The 15985-nt window shown below is 36.4% G+C and overlaps 2 protein-coding genes across 7 annotated transcripts in view; one reads left to right on the top strand and one right to left on the bottom strand.

The window, feature by feature from the left end:
* LOC122480594 (integrin subunit beta 3 binding protein) overlaps positions 1-3454 on the top strand; it is a 72444-nt gene extending 68990 nt beyond the window's left edge. For all 4 annotated transcript variants that reach the window (XR_006296600.1, XM_043575169.1, XM_043575167.1 and 1 more), the window contains one exon: positions 410-3454. The gene's annotated coding sequence lies outside the window, so the exon portion shown is untranslated. The remainder of the gene's footprint in view (positions 1-409) is intronic.
* A 5-nt stretch (positions 3455-3459) lies between these two features.
* Positions 3460-15985, bottom strand: part of ALG6 (ALG6 alpha-1,3-glucosyltransferase) — a 66116-nt gene continuing 53590 nt past the window's right edge. For all 3 annotated transcript variants that reach the window (XM_043575165.1, XM_043575164.1, XM_043575163.1), the window contains 3 exons: positions 12110-12178; positions 11782-11980; positions 3460-4650 (listed from right to left, as the gene is read on the bottom strand). In XM_043575165.1, the coding sequence (XP_043431100.1) occupies positions 4453-4650; positions 11782-11980; positions 12110-12178 (466 nt within the window). In that variant the 3' untranslated portion in view covers positions 3460-4452. The remainder of the gene's footprint in view (positions 4651-11781; positions 11981-12109; positions 12179-15985) is intronic.

Genomic DNA, 15985 nt, shown 5'->3' with positions numbered 1-15985 from the left:
TCGCCGAATAGGAATGTCACTAAATACAGTCTCTTTTTTTGGGGGGCAGCTGTTGGAGGAAACACCTGCTGAAAGGCCCTTAAGGCTTACAGACAAAAGGCATGTAGATTTTGGTGTTTTCAGCAAGTAGATCGTGTAGGAGTTTCAGAAATCTCTCAGAAGTATCTCAGATAAATCTTCACATAAAGTGAAGAGTGTGATGTCTGAGTAATCATACTGACAATTATTTATGAAGGTGAATGTTGCTTAGAAGATTCAAAAATAAGCAAATGTGAGATTGCCAATATCTAAACTAGGTACCAAATTACATGGTAAATGGGTGTTTAAATCGTGTCTTAAGTAGTGTATGAGATGCATGCTAATTTGGAAACTAATTCTTGATTTAACAATCATCTTTTATATCCTGCAGACATTTAGAAGAAATGCACTTACTATGGACACCAACTTCTTCTGCATCTGCCTGATCATATTTAAAGGAACAGAAGAAATGTTTGTAATTAATCTGCCCAGTAAATACCAGATCATAGCACTAGGCAGGTGTGTGTCTAGATAAAATTTCTTGCAGCTAATTTAAACTTTCTACACACAGCAGTAGATAATCTCAATGTAAATAATACATTTCTTCTTGACCCTTTAATGTAAGCCAACATGTAGAACAAGATCTTGACTTCAATTCTGTATCACATACACTTCTGTATACTTTTAGCATTTGTGGATAGACTTAGAACATTTATGAAAATGGCACATTTGGTAAAACTGTGTTTTAAAGATCAGATTAAATCTAATGGTGAGTGGAATTAGGTACCATTTTCCCATTTAAAGCCCCAGATGTGTATTAATTAGATTTTTTTACACTTACAGAATTTTTCAAGAAGTTTATTGTATAGCCACTGTCTCGGGGACGAGTCTTTATTATATTCTAGTTATTCCTGTTTGTGCAGAAAAACTATTTCAATGTTTAAAAATTTTTATACCTTTTATAGAATAGTGGAATGCATTTTTCAGTACATTTTAAAATATGCAGTTGTTCTTAAACTGAACTACACACTGTACTGAATTGAAAGGACCTTTCTTATGGGTCAGGAATCATTTTGATTCCTTCCAAATGATTTTGAAACATTATTTTAAATTTCTATTTTTCTGTGGTGTTATTTTGTATTATAATCATCTGTACTCTCACAAAACAAGGGGAAGAGGGTATCACAGGATGTGTTATAACTTGATAACACGGTTTTTTAAAACTTCTGTATTTTTCTTTGACCACTTCTGCAGGGGAAAAAATGCTATTCCCTTGGTACTTGCCCTAAGTCTTGATAAAATTTGTGGAAGATACTACTGTATCATGAAATAAAAATACTGTATGAAAATCTGAAACAAAATTTAACTTGTTTGAAAATAACTGATTTTCCATTTAGAGAAATTTCAGATTTACTTCTTAAAATGAAAATGGGTTTTAAGAACTATTAAATGACATAGATACTAAATAGTAACCCAATTAACTATTAAACCTAATTGCCTTCACTAATGACTTTATTGGTACTATTTAAATAAGACTTTTAAGATAATCTGCTAAATATTAAGAACACTTTGTGATACAGTCCTTGTAATAGGATATTACTGAAAATATACCAAAAAGAATAATTCTTTTTGTGTTCTAGCACTGAAAACTAACCTTAGGATGTAAAGCCAAAGCATATAAAGAAACTTACATTAGTCAGGAATTAAAGGGTTAAGAAGTAGTTTAGTTTCATATGTAATGCAAATTATGTAGGTGTGTGCTTAATGCTATTAAATCAGTTACTGTATGTTTGACCTCTTGATATACTAAGCTTTTGCCTTTCAGAACAGCTGGGTCTGCTAAGAATCATTTCCCAGTCCTCTTCATTGTAGATCAGATGACTCTCGCTTTATCACCCTTGGAGGCCACATGAAGGACAAAGCAGAAAGATCCACACACAAAACTAATGTTTATATGGGGGGGAGGGGGTGCAGCATGGAGGAAGGGGGGGGATACACTTGGCCCTGATCTTCCAATGAACATTAACAGAAGAGAGACCAATTGAGACTTGAAACCCGTGTTACTCCAACCATTATTTAGTTACATCCTATCCATCTTTTACTCTTTCTATTGAACAGAGAGGCTCCTTTGGCTGCCCTGACTTTTGTAAATGTTTCACTCACTTAGTTGTGGTTTGTCATTTGGACAGAATGCTACATCTGGGATTTTTCTCCCCTCCTTAAGGCCTCAAAGGAAAATGGCTTCTGTATGCTTCATATTTGATACATGAACATACACCCTGTTCTCTTCATTTTAAGAAGCAAACCTAAGTTTATTGGCAACAGAGAAAACTGCATTTCTCAGAAAGGGCCCTTCCCTCTAAAATGAACTTGAAAATAACTTAGAAGGGTTCATTTTTTTGACAGATTAGTGAAGTGAGAAATCTTTAATATTTTTGCATTACCTAAATATCTTTATATTTAGATATCCCAGTAATCCTGTCACTGAAATACTTTAGAATTGCCTATTTCTGTGTTTTTAATTCATCACTGGACATTTTTGGTATTTTGTTTTTGTTTTTTAATGTTTATTTTTGAGAGAGAAAACAAAGCAGGGGAGTGGCAGAGAGAGAGCAAGACACAGAATCTGAAGCAGGCTCCAGGCTCTGAGCTGTCAGCACAGAGCCCAACACAGGGCTTGAACCCATGACCATTGGAAGTCAGATGCTTAACCAACCGAGCCATCCAGGTGCCCCCATTTTTGGTATTTTGCAACCTAATCCAAGTTCAGAGTGGACTCTTCTTAAATTGGTTTCTAACAGATAGTTAAGACATACTTGACTTATAATTGCTACAAGTCTCCATAAAAGCTACAATGTTAACTCAATATGACTAGGTTAAATCATCTAGAAAATGTATAAAGAATTTGCCCTTAACATCCTTTGAATATGTACATATTCTATTAATATTTACATACTTTTTCAAATAATGTTTCTCTGTTCCAGTTATTTATAAGTTAGAACTTCCTCATCGATTTAAATCAACATCCTGTGTTAAACCTATGTATGCTATTCCAAAAAATAAAAAATAAAAAAATAGGACTACACCAGCCAGCCAAGATGCTGACATTTGGGCACAGTGATTACAGATGGTGACCATGGACAGCAGTGTTCCTGCTGATTCGGCAGTGATTCAAGGCTGCTTTTCTGTGCTGACCTGCCCTTTGAGTCTTTATGCACATTTGCTTCGAAAAAGAAATACTTCCTGATTTTTGCTTTGTCTAAATCTATTTACTTTATCAGACTTAGAAGTACATACCTTCTTGTATCAGCCTGTGGCTGTCCATGTCTAGAACCAAATTTTCTTTGTGTATATGTGTTCATTGTTTTAAAATGTATCACCAGTCAATATACTTTAATGGCTATCTTATGAAAGAAATATATTCATTAAAAACACACGATGTGAAAATAATTGTTTTATTCTTATCACAGAGAGTAAAGACAACACATCTAGACAACACATCTTTACATAAGAAACTATAACATCGATATGATACATTATTTTTACCAATTGAATATGACAGTAAAGATGAGCTTCTAATATAGAATGATACATTATTAACAGAGCCAAGTCAATATGAAACATGATATGAATCAATGCTATGGAAGTGGTTATCCTGAACCAAGTCACAACAACAATAAAAAGATCAGAAGGATGAAATCCTGCATAAGACCATTTAACTTAAACAGAATGATCCTGGAAGTTTAGAACTAGTGATCATGAGTAATTAAAAAGACATCACTCAAACCACTTAGATTTAAATTCAAGAAAATTCACTGTTAAATTGCATTTAAGTAAATCGGCATTTTGGAAAAAATAACATGGTTTAACCTCTCTGCCTGTTAAAAAGAAATTCAAATTTGTACCATGTAATGAGGCATGTTCAAACTTCAAGCAGTTTAAATTGCCTTCTCACAGTAATTTAAAAGATTGTCACAAATTTAAACCCTGAGATAGATTTCTAAAGAATGAAATACACATTACTTGTATTCCAAGGAAGGAAAATGAAATTTAAATACCAAAATTAGTAATTTCCTTTAAAAAGAAGGGTTAAATTCTCCCAGTAAGTTCACTGGATTTGCAGATTCTTTAAGACAACAAATTGTATATTTCCTGAGTAAATACTGGGATTAAGGGCATTTTCTCTTATTTTCCCACTTGGATAACTGAATATTATAAAACTACAGTATGTCTTGGCCACTCAATAGTTAGAAAATAAAAGCCTCCACTGGGCTTGGATCCCATATAGATTTACTTTGTATAGACAACAATGACTTTTCACCATCTTTTTCCTGTAATTCCATGATCCTCAAAATGATAATTTTATTTATACACAGCAAGAAGTTCAAAAACCGTTTAAGCACTGTTAATATTTTCGCGTGTTTGCAGATGTACCTAGTTGATTTTCTTCTGATTTCTTCCACTTTTGGAATCCCACATGATTATAATGTTAAAGTAGACTAAGAAGAACAGGAAATGTAAGCAGGATACAAAACAAACCAATACAGAAAATAAGTCCGGTAATTTCTGAGGAGGATCCAGTGTGACAGTTATCAGTGTCAGAAGTACCATAGTGATGACTGAGATAAGAAACTACAAGGAGGGAAAAAACAAATTACTGAATAATATAAAAGATTAAATGTACTGGTAACATTTACCTATAGCTGTAAGTGAGCAGAACTGAAGGTGAAGGGTGGGACTCCAGTCTCTTCTAATGGTGGATTTCTTCCTCCTAGGCTGCATGTTAGAATCATCAGTGGAGGGTTAAAAATCTCTATGACCAGGCCATACTTCAGACCAATTAAATCAGTTTCTAGGGTAGGCCTCAGGATTTAAAGGCTTCCAAGTGATTCCCATGTGTAGCCAAAGCCTGAGAATTCCTGTCATACTTAATACCACCCAAGTACTTAAAAGTTACCTGGAACAGACAATACTGCTAGTCAGGGTTAAATTCAGGCTACACTCCAGGGCCCTGAGTCCTTATAAAATATAAAGTTCTAAGCTAATCTAAGAACCCATCTATAAAAAACTCTTCCATGGCAAATAGTAATATTTCATGTTCATGCAACATTCAATGAGCTAATGCTGTAGTAAATCATGGTGGGGCATATGAAAGAAAATGTAATCTTCTGGCCTCAAAGAGTTTTCAATTTAATTAGGGAAATGCATGAACTAGTTAAAATCACAAGGTCACATTTTATTAAAGGCCAAAATGAGTAGTAAAAATACTGCATTTATTGTAATTGTGTAGCAGTCAGTTTTCTTGACACAGAAGCTGCATAAGTAAATGTTCTATATTTCCACATTTACTTGCTTTCTAAGCAAGCAGTGAGAAACCATTGCTGGTGACTTTCATGAAGAAGGTGGGACAAAAATGGAACCCTAAAAGATGTTTTAATGGCAGGATTTAATGACCTGAAATAGAGTATGCAGTGCTCATTCCAGATGCAAGCTTAGGGATAGTAACCAAAAAAGACTCAGACAGGTATAAACGGCTACAAATACCCTCCAAAGGGAAAATCCCCTGAGTCAATCTTAGTATAAAGTGAAAATTTCTAACTTCTGAATTGAAATAATCAAATTTAAAGTTTCAAACTTAAGAAATACAGGGCTGGTTGAAATATCATGATACTATGATGCTGAATCAGTGTTAAGGGACATGCTAAAATTCCTTCCATTTTAAACAAACTCTACCTATTACCCCATTTGCTCCTATTTACAGCAAAGTTTCCCAAAGGAGTTGCCTATAACTTAATGCATCCAATTCTCCTCCCATTTCATTCGAAAATCCACACCAATTAGACTTTCACCTCAGTTGCTCCAATGAACTGCCCTGATCAAAGATCCATAATGACTTCCACTGGTTATTTCTTATCACCTTATTTGATCTCTCAACAGCATCTGAAATAGCACATTACTCCCATCTCCCTGACACACTTCCTTCACTTGACTTCCATAACACCATACTCTCCTACTGTTAATCCTCCACCAGTTAATCCTTCTCAGACAACTCTGATAGCTCCTTATGTCCCCTACCTCTATGTACTGTAGTATCCCAAGACTCAGTACTTAGTCGTCTTCTGTACTCACACCTTTTGTGAGCTCATCCAGCCTGGACCTCTCTCCCCTAAACTCCAGACTCATATTCAAATGGACATATAATAAGCATCTAAAAATATGCATACAAGCTATCCTTAGTAAGATTAACAGCTGACTTCTCATCAGAAAACATTGAGGCCACAAGGCAGTAAGATGGATGACATTCAAATTGCTGAAAGAAAAAGACAATTCCATTTCTAGCAAAAATACCCCTCAAAAACAGGAAAAACCAACATAAAACACAGTTGATACATTTGAAAACACTGAGATAATACAAGTATGTTCTCTAAATACATTGGAATTTTTAAAATTTTTTTAATGTTTGCTTATTTTTGAGAGACAGAGTGAGAGCAGGGGAGGGGCAAAGAAACAGGATGACACAGAATCCGAAGCAGGCTCTAGGCTCTGACCTGTCAGCACAGAGCCCAATGCGGGGCTTGAACTCACGAACCGTGAGATCATGACCTGAGCCAAAGTCAGTTGACCGACCGAGCCACCCAGGCACTCCATAAACACATTGGAATTAAATGAGAATACAAAAACAAGAAGAAATCTGGGAAATCCCCAAATATTTGGAAACTGAACAAGTTTCTAAGTAATTCATGAACCAAAGAAGAAATCACAATGGAAATGGACTATATTTTTAACTCAACAGAAAAGCAAATGTCGAAATTTATGGAAAGCTGGCTTAATATGACATAGTAGAATTTACAGGTTTGAGTGCCTCTATAAAAATGGAAGAAAATTTTTAAATCAATCACCTAAATTTGAAATTTAAGAAACTAGATAAAGAGTAAACCAAACCAAAGGCAGCATGAGAAAGAATAAAATTAGAACCAAATCAATGAAATAGAAAACAGAACACCAGGGGCGCTGGGTGGCTCAGTTGGTTAAAGTGTACAACTCTTGATTTTGGCTCAGGTCACGATCTTGCAGTTTGTGGGTTCGAGTCCCGTGTCGGGCTCCATACTGACAGCTTAGAGCCTGGAGCCTACTTTGGATTCTGTGTCTCCCTCTCTCTCTGCCCCTCACCCCCCCCCCCCCCGGCTTGCACTCTTTCTCTTTCAAAAATAAATAAACGTTAAAAAAATTTTTTTTTTAAGTCAAGTGTATCTGTATACAGTAGTAATGAACATTATAAAAACAAAATTAAGAAAACAATTCCATTTAGAAAAACATCATAAAAAATACTTAGAAATAAATTTAACATAAGTACATAAGACCTGTACACTGTTGAAGAAAATTACAGATTTTCTAAATTAATGGGAATGTATACTATGTTCATGGATTTGGAAGACTAAATCTTATTAAGATGGCAATATTCCACAAATTGATATACAGAATCAAAGTAATCCTTATCAAAATCTCAGCTGGGCTTTTGGAGAAATTGACAAGCTGATGCAAAAAAATAATATGGAACATAAAATAGCTAAAACAATCATGAGAAAAAACAAAGTTGAAGGGCTCAGGTTCTGAATTTTAAAACTAACTACAGAGCTCAAGTAATGAAGACAGTGCAGTACTGGCATAATGATACACATATGTATCTGTGGAATAGGATTGATTTAGGATCAATTGATTTTTAGGATCCTTATATTTAGGATCAGTTGATTTTCTTTTTTTTTTTTAATTATTTTTTAAACTTTTTAAATGTTTATTATTTTTGAGAGAAAGAGACAGAGAGCAAGCAGGCAAGGGGCAGAGAGAGAGGGAGACACAGAATCAGAAGCAGGCTCCAGGCTCTGAGCTGTCAGCACAGAGCCCGACGTGGGGCTTGAACTCACAGACTGCGAGATCATGACCTGAGCTGAAGTCAGCCACTTAACTGACTGAGCCACCCAGGCGCCCCATGGATCAGTTGATTTTCAACAAAGGTACCAACACAATTCATCAGTGCTGGAACAACTGAATAAAGTTGGACTCCTACCTTACAGCATATACGAAAATGAACTCAAAGAGAATCAGTGACCTAAAATTAAAACATTTCTTTTAAGATTTTTTTGTTAAGTAATCTCTACACCCAATGTGGAGCTCAAACTCACGACTCTGAGATCAAGAGTTACTTCTCTGGGAATGCAAGCTGGTGTAGTCACTCTGGAAAACAGTATGGAGGTTCCTTAAAAAATGAAAAATAGAACTACCCTATGACCCAGCAATTGCACTACTAGGTAATTATCCAAAGGATACAGGTGTGCTGTTTCGAAGGGACACATACACCCCAATGTTTATAGCAGCACTATCAACAATAGCCAAAGTATGGAAAGAGCCCAAATGTCCATCGATGGATGAATGGATAAAGAAGATGTGGTAGGGGCACCTGGGTGGCGCAGTCGGTTAAGCGTCCGACTTCAGCCAGGTCATGATCTCGCGGTCCGTGAGTTCGAGCCCCGCGTCAGGCTCTGGGCTGATGGCTCAGAGCCTGGAGCCTGTTTCCGATTCTGTGTCTCCCTCTCTCTCTGCCCCTCCCCCGTTCATGCTCTGTCTCTCTCTGTCCCAAAAATAAATAAACGTTGGGAAAAAAAAAAATTAAAAAAAAAAAAAGATGTGGTATATATATAAATGGAGTATTACTCGGCAATCAAAAAGAATGAAATCTTGCCATTGGCAACTACGTGGATGGAACTGGAGGATATTATGCTAAGCGAAATTAGTCACAGAAAGACAAATATCATATGACTTCACTCATATGAGGACTTTAAGAGACAAAACAGATGAACATAAGGGAAGGGAAACAAAAATAATATAAAAACAGGGAGGGGGACAAAAGCATAAGAGACTCTTAAATATGGAGAACAAACAGAGGGTTACTGGAGGGGTTGTGGGAGGGGGGATGGGCTAAATGGGTAAGGGGCATTAAGGAATCTACTCCTGAAATCACTGTTGCACTATATGCTAAATAATTTGGATGTAAATGTAAAAAAAAGAAAAACGCAAATCAAAACCACAAGGAGATACTACCTTGAATGCATTAGGGTGATTAAAATAAAAAGCCAGTAACAAGTGTCAGTGAGGATGTGGAGATACTGGAACCCTTATAACACTGCTGATGGGATTGTAAAATGGTATGCAAACCTTGGAAGACAGCCTGACAGCTTCTCAAAATGTTGAACATAGGATAACTAGCAATTCTACTTCTAGGAATATCCTCAAGGTATCTGAAGACATATCACCACACAAAAACCTATACATGGATGTTCACAGCTATTATTCATAGTAACCAAAAGGTAGAAAGAGCCCAAATATCAATCAACTGATGAATGGATAAAGAAATTGTGGTGTATCCATATAACTGAATATTTTTTAGCCATAAAAAGTAATGAAGTATTGATACATGCTACAACATAGTTGAACCCTGAAAACATGCCCAGTGAAAGGAACCAGTCACAAAAGACCACATTTCATATGATTCCATTTATGTGAAATATCCAGAATAGGCAAATCCATACACACAAAAGTAGTATGTCAGGGGTTGGGGAGAAGGGGCAGAAAGCAACTGCTAATGGGTACAGGGTTTATTTTTGGAGGGATGAAATGTCCTAATACTAGATAGTGATAATGATTACACAACTCTGTGCATAATACTAAAAGACACTGAATTATACACCTTAAAAAGGTGAATTTTGTGTTGAGCTTCAATATAATTGCTATTAAACAAAATAAAGGTCCTCTAAATACACCCGTTGCAATAGCCATAGGATCAAATTTCAGGCTTTTGTGGATTTTTTTTAAACCTGTACTTTGCCATATAAAGATCTCCTAGAGAGCTAAGCCTGTCAAGTGATTTGTTTTGTTTTGAACTAAAGAATAAACTGAAGTTGTGTTTGTAAAAAAAATAAAATAAAAATGAAAACAGTTACACACTCCTCCAACTGAGCTAGCCAGGTGCCCCCTCAAGATAAAAATAAAACTCTCAAAAGAAAACATAAGGGTAAATCATGACCTTTACACAATGGTTTCTTAGATAAGACATCAAAAGCACAGGGCATCTGGCTGACTCAGTCAGTAGAGCATGCAACGCTTGAACCCAGGGTCGTGAGTTCAAACCCCAGGAGGGAAACAGAGCTTACTTTAAAAAATATATATATATATATATAACAACAACAAAAAACAAAGAAATAGACATATTGGACTTCATAAAAATCAAAAAAACTTTCATGCTGGAAACAATACCATTAACAAGTGAAGGAGGAACCTACAGATTATGAAAAAAATATTTGCAAGTCATATCTAGTAAGGGACCTGTATCAAGAATGTATAAAGAACTCTTAAAACTCAAAAATAAAAAGGCAACCCAATTAAAAATGGGCAAAGTATTTGAATAAGCATTTCTTCAAAGAAGATATACAAATGGCCAATAAGCAAATAAAAAGATGCTCAACATAATTAGTAACTAGGAAAATACAAATCAAAACCTCACTGAGACTTCACTCCCACCAGGACAGCTATAATAAAAAAGACAGTAACAAGTACCATCATGAATATGGAGAAATTAGAACCGGCATATATTGCTGGTGGGAATGTAAAATCACATAGCACTTTGGCCAACAGTTTCTCAAAATGTTAAACACAGAACTACCACTCCTAAGGGTACATTCAAGGGAAATGAAAACAATATGCTGATAAATTTATACACAAACCTTCACAGCAGCATTATTCACAACAGCCAAAAAGTGGGATCAACCTAATGCCCATCAACTGATGAATAAACAAAATGTGCTGTATCTATTAAAATGAAATATAGTATGGAAATAAAAAATAATGAAGTACTGATACATGCTACAACACAGATGAACCTCAAAAACGTTATGCTAAGTGAAAGTAGCCAGTCACAAAAGACTATATTTTTTATGATTCCATGTTACGGATTGAACTATATCCCGGCAAAATTCATGTTGCAGCCCCAACCCCAATGTGACTACATTTGGAATCACAAACTTTAGGAAGCTTAAATGAGGTCATAAGGGTGGGACCCTAATTTGATAGGACCAGTGTCCTTATAAGAAGAGGAAGAGAAAAAACATTTTTTAAAATAAATTTTTAAAAAATAATAAATAAAAAGAAGAAGAAGAAACACCAAAGTCTCTACACACCCACACAAAGAAGCAGCCACATGAGGACACAGCAAGGTTGCCTATAACCCAGAAAGAGAGACCTCACCAGAAACCTTGATGAGGCACCTTGATTTTGGACTTCTAGCCTCTAGAACTGTAAGAAAATAAATTTCTGTTGCGTCAGCCACCTGGTCTGTGGTATTTTGCTATGGCAGCCCTAGCAGAATAATACATTCCACTTATATGAAATGTCCAGATAGGCAAATATATAGGTACAGAAAGTAGATTACTGGCTGTCCAAGGCTGGAGATTAGGGTGGAATGGAAAATGGCTGCTAATGGGAACAGGGTTCCTTTTTGGGGTGATAGAGATAGTGTAAAATTAGGTTATGGTCATGGTTGTACAACTCTACGTACATACTTAAAACCAGTGAATTGCATACTTTAAATGGGTGGACTTTATGGGTGAATTTATGTGAGTTATATCTCAAAAAAGCTATAAAAGAAAAAAGGTATTACATTTTTTTTAAATAGTGCCATGCTAAGTACCATTCTTTAAAACCTGAACAACTTACCAAATATTGTATAATTCTGGAAAGAAATGTAAAACATGGAAGATATTTCCTAACAGAAAGGGAAAAGGATTTCAACTGAAGTTCTTCTTCAGAAGTCTTTTCAAATATTGAAAAGGAAGTTGCACAAGCTATAAAAAATGCGATCGTTGTCACAACTAAGGGCATTAGGAGTTCATCCTTCAGTAGAAGAGGTAGCATACTGTAAGGGAAAAACAGAAAAAACATCAAATGAGAATTGCCAGTTCAAACCACATCACTCTGAAAAAAGCTTTAAATGAGTTTATAAGAAGTACACTGAAAATACTATATGAATATTGGTTTGACTCACCTAAATGTTGACACAAGTAAAAACCAGGTAGACATAAAAGGAATTTCACTTAAAACTAAGCAGACTGGTCTAAAATGATAAAGAAAAAAAAATATTTTAATCTGACAGAATTTCAATTCTTGTGAAAAATATAAATACATTTGATCTGTCTGATCTTCGGGGTAGCTAAACAAACAAACAAACAAATAAAAAACAGCCAGTAAGGTCTCCATATAGATCACTGATTCATTTTTTTTAATACCTATCAATCCAAACTAAGTGAGTCTAAACATAGAGAAGGTATCTACTCCTCATAATAACTGAAAAACTGCTTCTTTCAATATTCCATTAATGGAACATTTTTTTTCTAGCCTACAAACAGCAGCTTAAAGAAAGGATCAGATAAACAGATCCAAACATTCAGAGATAGAGTTTTTTCGTGTTTCATCCTACTTGGGAAATAAATCAATTCCCAGTATAGTGGTATTCAAACTTCTTTTGTATGATCCTCCATGATACATATTACTAATATAAGTTAAAAATTAAAGTTGTAACAGACAAGATCATCTTCTGCCACTGAAGCAAGAACAACAGAGATAAAACTTACAAGAGGAAACAAGCTGATAATGGTAGAATAAAAGCAAAGAGGGGAAAAAAGTAAGAAGCAGCTACAGGAAAAGAACAATAGTATAGGAAGAGGAAGCATAATGCCAATAAAAGGAACTTTATTATAGAGTTTAGGATTATGGGTCCCAACTCTGTGACCTTACCACCCACCCTGGTCTCATTACCTTCTGGATTCTACTGTGGCAATGTTCAAGTAGAAGAGGACCTGAGTCTTAGTCCCATCTCTGCCACTTATTACTGTATGACTTTGAACAAATGATTAATTTAGCCTTTTTTTCTTATGTGTAAATGGAAATAATACTTGTATTGTTAAGTAGTTGAAAGAACTTTTTTTACAAGTATTACCTAATTTTTTAACATGATTATTTCTGTGTTTCTAACGTTTACTAGTGATTGTGGTACATTACTTGTGTACAATACTTGTTGTTATAGTTGTTTTGGGTCTCCTTATTTTAGAAGCTTTGAGCATTCTCCTTTTTAGAAGGATGACTTTCCCCCATATCAACTAGCATATGAGATGTAAAGTGTGGGGTTACAAACCAATTGAAAACTACTGCACTAAAAGAAATTACTAGAGGACTTTCAGTTTCACTGCTTGATGCCTTTTTTTTTTTCAATGTTTATTTATTTTTGGGACAGAGAGAGACAGAGCATGAACGGGGGAGGGGCAGAGAGAGAGGGAGACACAGAATTGGAAACAGGCTCCAGGCTCTGAGCCATCAGCCCAGAGCCCGATGCGGGGCTCGAACTCACGGACGGCGAGATCGTGACCTGGCTGAAGTCAGACGCTTAACCGACTGCGCCACCCAGGCGCCCCTGCTTGATGCTTTTTAAATCAGAATGTATTTATGTTAAAAATATACACATAGTAGGTGCTCAATAAACATTATTTCTCTTTCTGGGTCAAAACTCCCATTTATTCATTCAATATTCATTTACTGAATATAAGCATTTGTGGAAAACTTATTACGTATAAGCACTACTCTGAAAGGAATACAAAGAGGAATATAACTCAGCCCTTGACCTCAAGGTACTTAATATTTATAATCAAGTACCAAAATCCTCTGCATCCTCAACCTCTTTGAATCTTTCCCTTTATCGCCTTGTTCAAAACAAACCTTGGCTCCCTCCCGCTGAGGAAAATGCTGTCCCTCTGCCCTCTCAACTGTGCCTGTTTTGTTGTTTCCACAGCCTTCAAACAAATGGACCTAGAGGGAGATAGCATCCTTGGTCTTTATCACTTCTTCCACACCAGTTCTCCCTCTCTCGGCCCAACCAATCTCTACCTTTGAATCTCATGTCATCAGGCTTCATCCCTATTAGTCCTCATCTTTGTTACCATCCACCAACCACAAGGTCACTTCCCTCATTACTCAATCATTTCAACTCCTCACTGTCACTCTCTACAACCCTACTCATCTTAATTCCTGGCAATTTTTATATAGACATAAGTGATCGTCCAACATGCTGACTTCTCATTTGCTGGAGCTCCTCTCTTCTGGTGATCACATCTTCATCCCTACACCTTAGGGTCATACTCAGGACTGCAAACCCTCCATAATCACAACCCATCAACTGCATCCTGACCACTATCTCTTACATTTTCAGCACTCCAAACTCCAAACAATCTTTTATCCCATCAAGACTTTCAATCCATTATTCCTACCACCTTTTCACTTTGCCTCACTCCTTTGAAGTCTTTCCCCCTTCTTAACCAAGCAGTTTAAATTCTAAGGTCAATCATTATAATACTGCCCTGCATTCACTAGTAGGCCCCAAGCAAGCCCATTATCCTCACTAGACAAAACCATAAACCTGGAAAGACCCAACTCTCCACTTGTACTTATTCCAACCATAGTGAGGAACTGCTCTTGAGAAAAACATTTACCCACACTATTTTCACTTTAAATATATGATCATGATATTCGAGTGTGTCCAACACCTACTATGTATTTCTCTAGTCTGTTCACATTCTGTGTCTCCTTAGAATAATTCACCCCTTCTCTCTCCTCATAATCCCCAAAGCTCCAACACATTCTTGCCCAATGGCCTTGCCTTCCACTTCACTGAGAAAACTGAAGCAATTAAAAGAACTTTCACAGATGCCACCATCACATCTACTCTCTCCCCAACATCTGTACCTATCTACCCTATTCCCTCTATTTATTAAAATGAAAACGCATGCATCTGTCCAATGCCAGTTCCATTTGTGCTCTAGGTCCTATCCCACCTCCCTTTCCAAGGAATTTGCTCCAACAACTCCTACCTCCCTCCTCTATCATCAATGTTCCCTCTCTGCTGACCATTCCCACACCATGATTTCTCCTATCTTAAAACAAACGGGTACCTGGGTGGCTCAGTCAGTCGAGCATCTGACTCTTGTGAGATCAGGTCATGATCTCACAGTTTGTGGGTTCGAGCCCTGAATTGGGCTTTGTGCTGACAGTGCAGCGCCTGCTTGGGATTCTCTCTCTCCCTCCCTCTCTCTGCCCCTCCCCCACTCACTCTGTCTCTCTCACAAAAATAAATGTTAAAAAAAAAAAAAACTCACTTGACTCTTACTTTCTCTAACAGCTGTTGCTCTTATTTTTTCTCCCCTTTTCAGCAAAACTCACCTAAAGAACCCATCTCATACCATATACAAAAATTAATTCAAAATGGATCAAAAACCTAAATATAAGATCTAAATTCATAAAATTCTTAGAAATAACATGAGACTAAGTCTTTATTATGTTGGATTTGGCAATAGTTTGTTAGACTTGACACCAAAGCCTAAGCAACAAAAGAAATAATAGATAAATTGAACTTCATCAAAATAGAAAACTTTTAAAAGATTTTAAAACTTTAAAAAAATGCTCAAAAGCACTAGTTATTAGGGAAATGCAAATCAGAACCACAATGAAATACCACTTCATACAACTAGGATGGGGGAAAAAAGGAAAACAACAAGAGCTGGAAAGGATGCACAGAAACTGGAAACCTCATACGTTACATTACTGGTAGGAATGCAAAATGGTATAGCTGTTGTGGAAGTTTCATGGTTCCTCAGTCAGTTGAATATAGAGTTACTATATGACCCAGAAATCTCACTCCTGGGTATAGACTCAAGAGTACTGGGGCACCTGGGTGGGTCAGTCAGTTAAGCATCCATCTCTTGATTTCCACTCAGGTCATGATCTCATGGTTCCTGGGACTGAGCCCTGCATCAGGCTCTCTGTGCTAACAACAAAGAGCTTACTTGGGATTCTCTCTCCCCCTCTCTCTGCCCCA

The sequence above is a fragment of the Prionailurus bengalensis genome, chromosome C1, assembly GCF_016509475.1.
Source record: "Prionailurus bengalensis isolate Pbe53 chromosome C1, Fcat_Pben_1.1_paternal_pri, whole genome shotgun sequence".
Taxonomy (NCBI): domain Eukaryota; kingdom Metazoa; phylum Chordata; class Mammalia; order Carnivora; family Felidae; genus Prionailurus; species Prionailurus bengalensis.
This window is presented reverse-complemented; position numbering and strand designations above follow the sequence as displayed.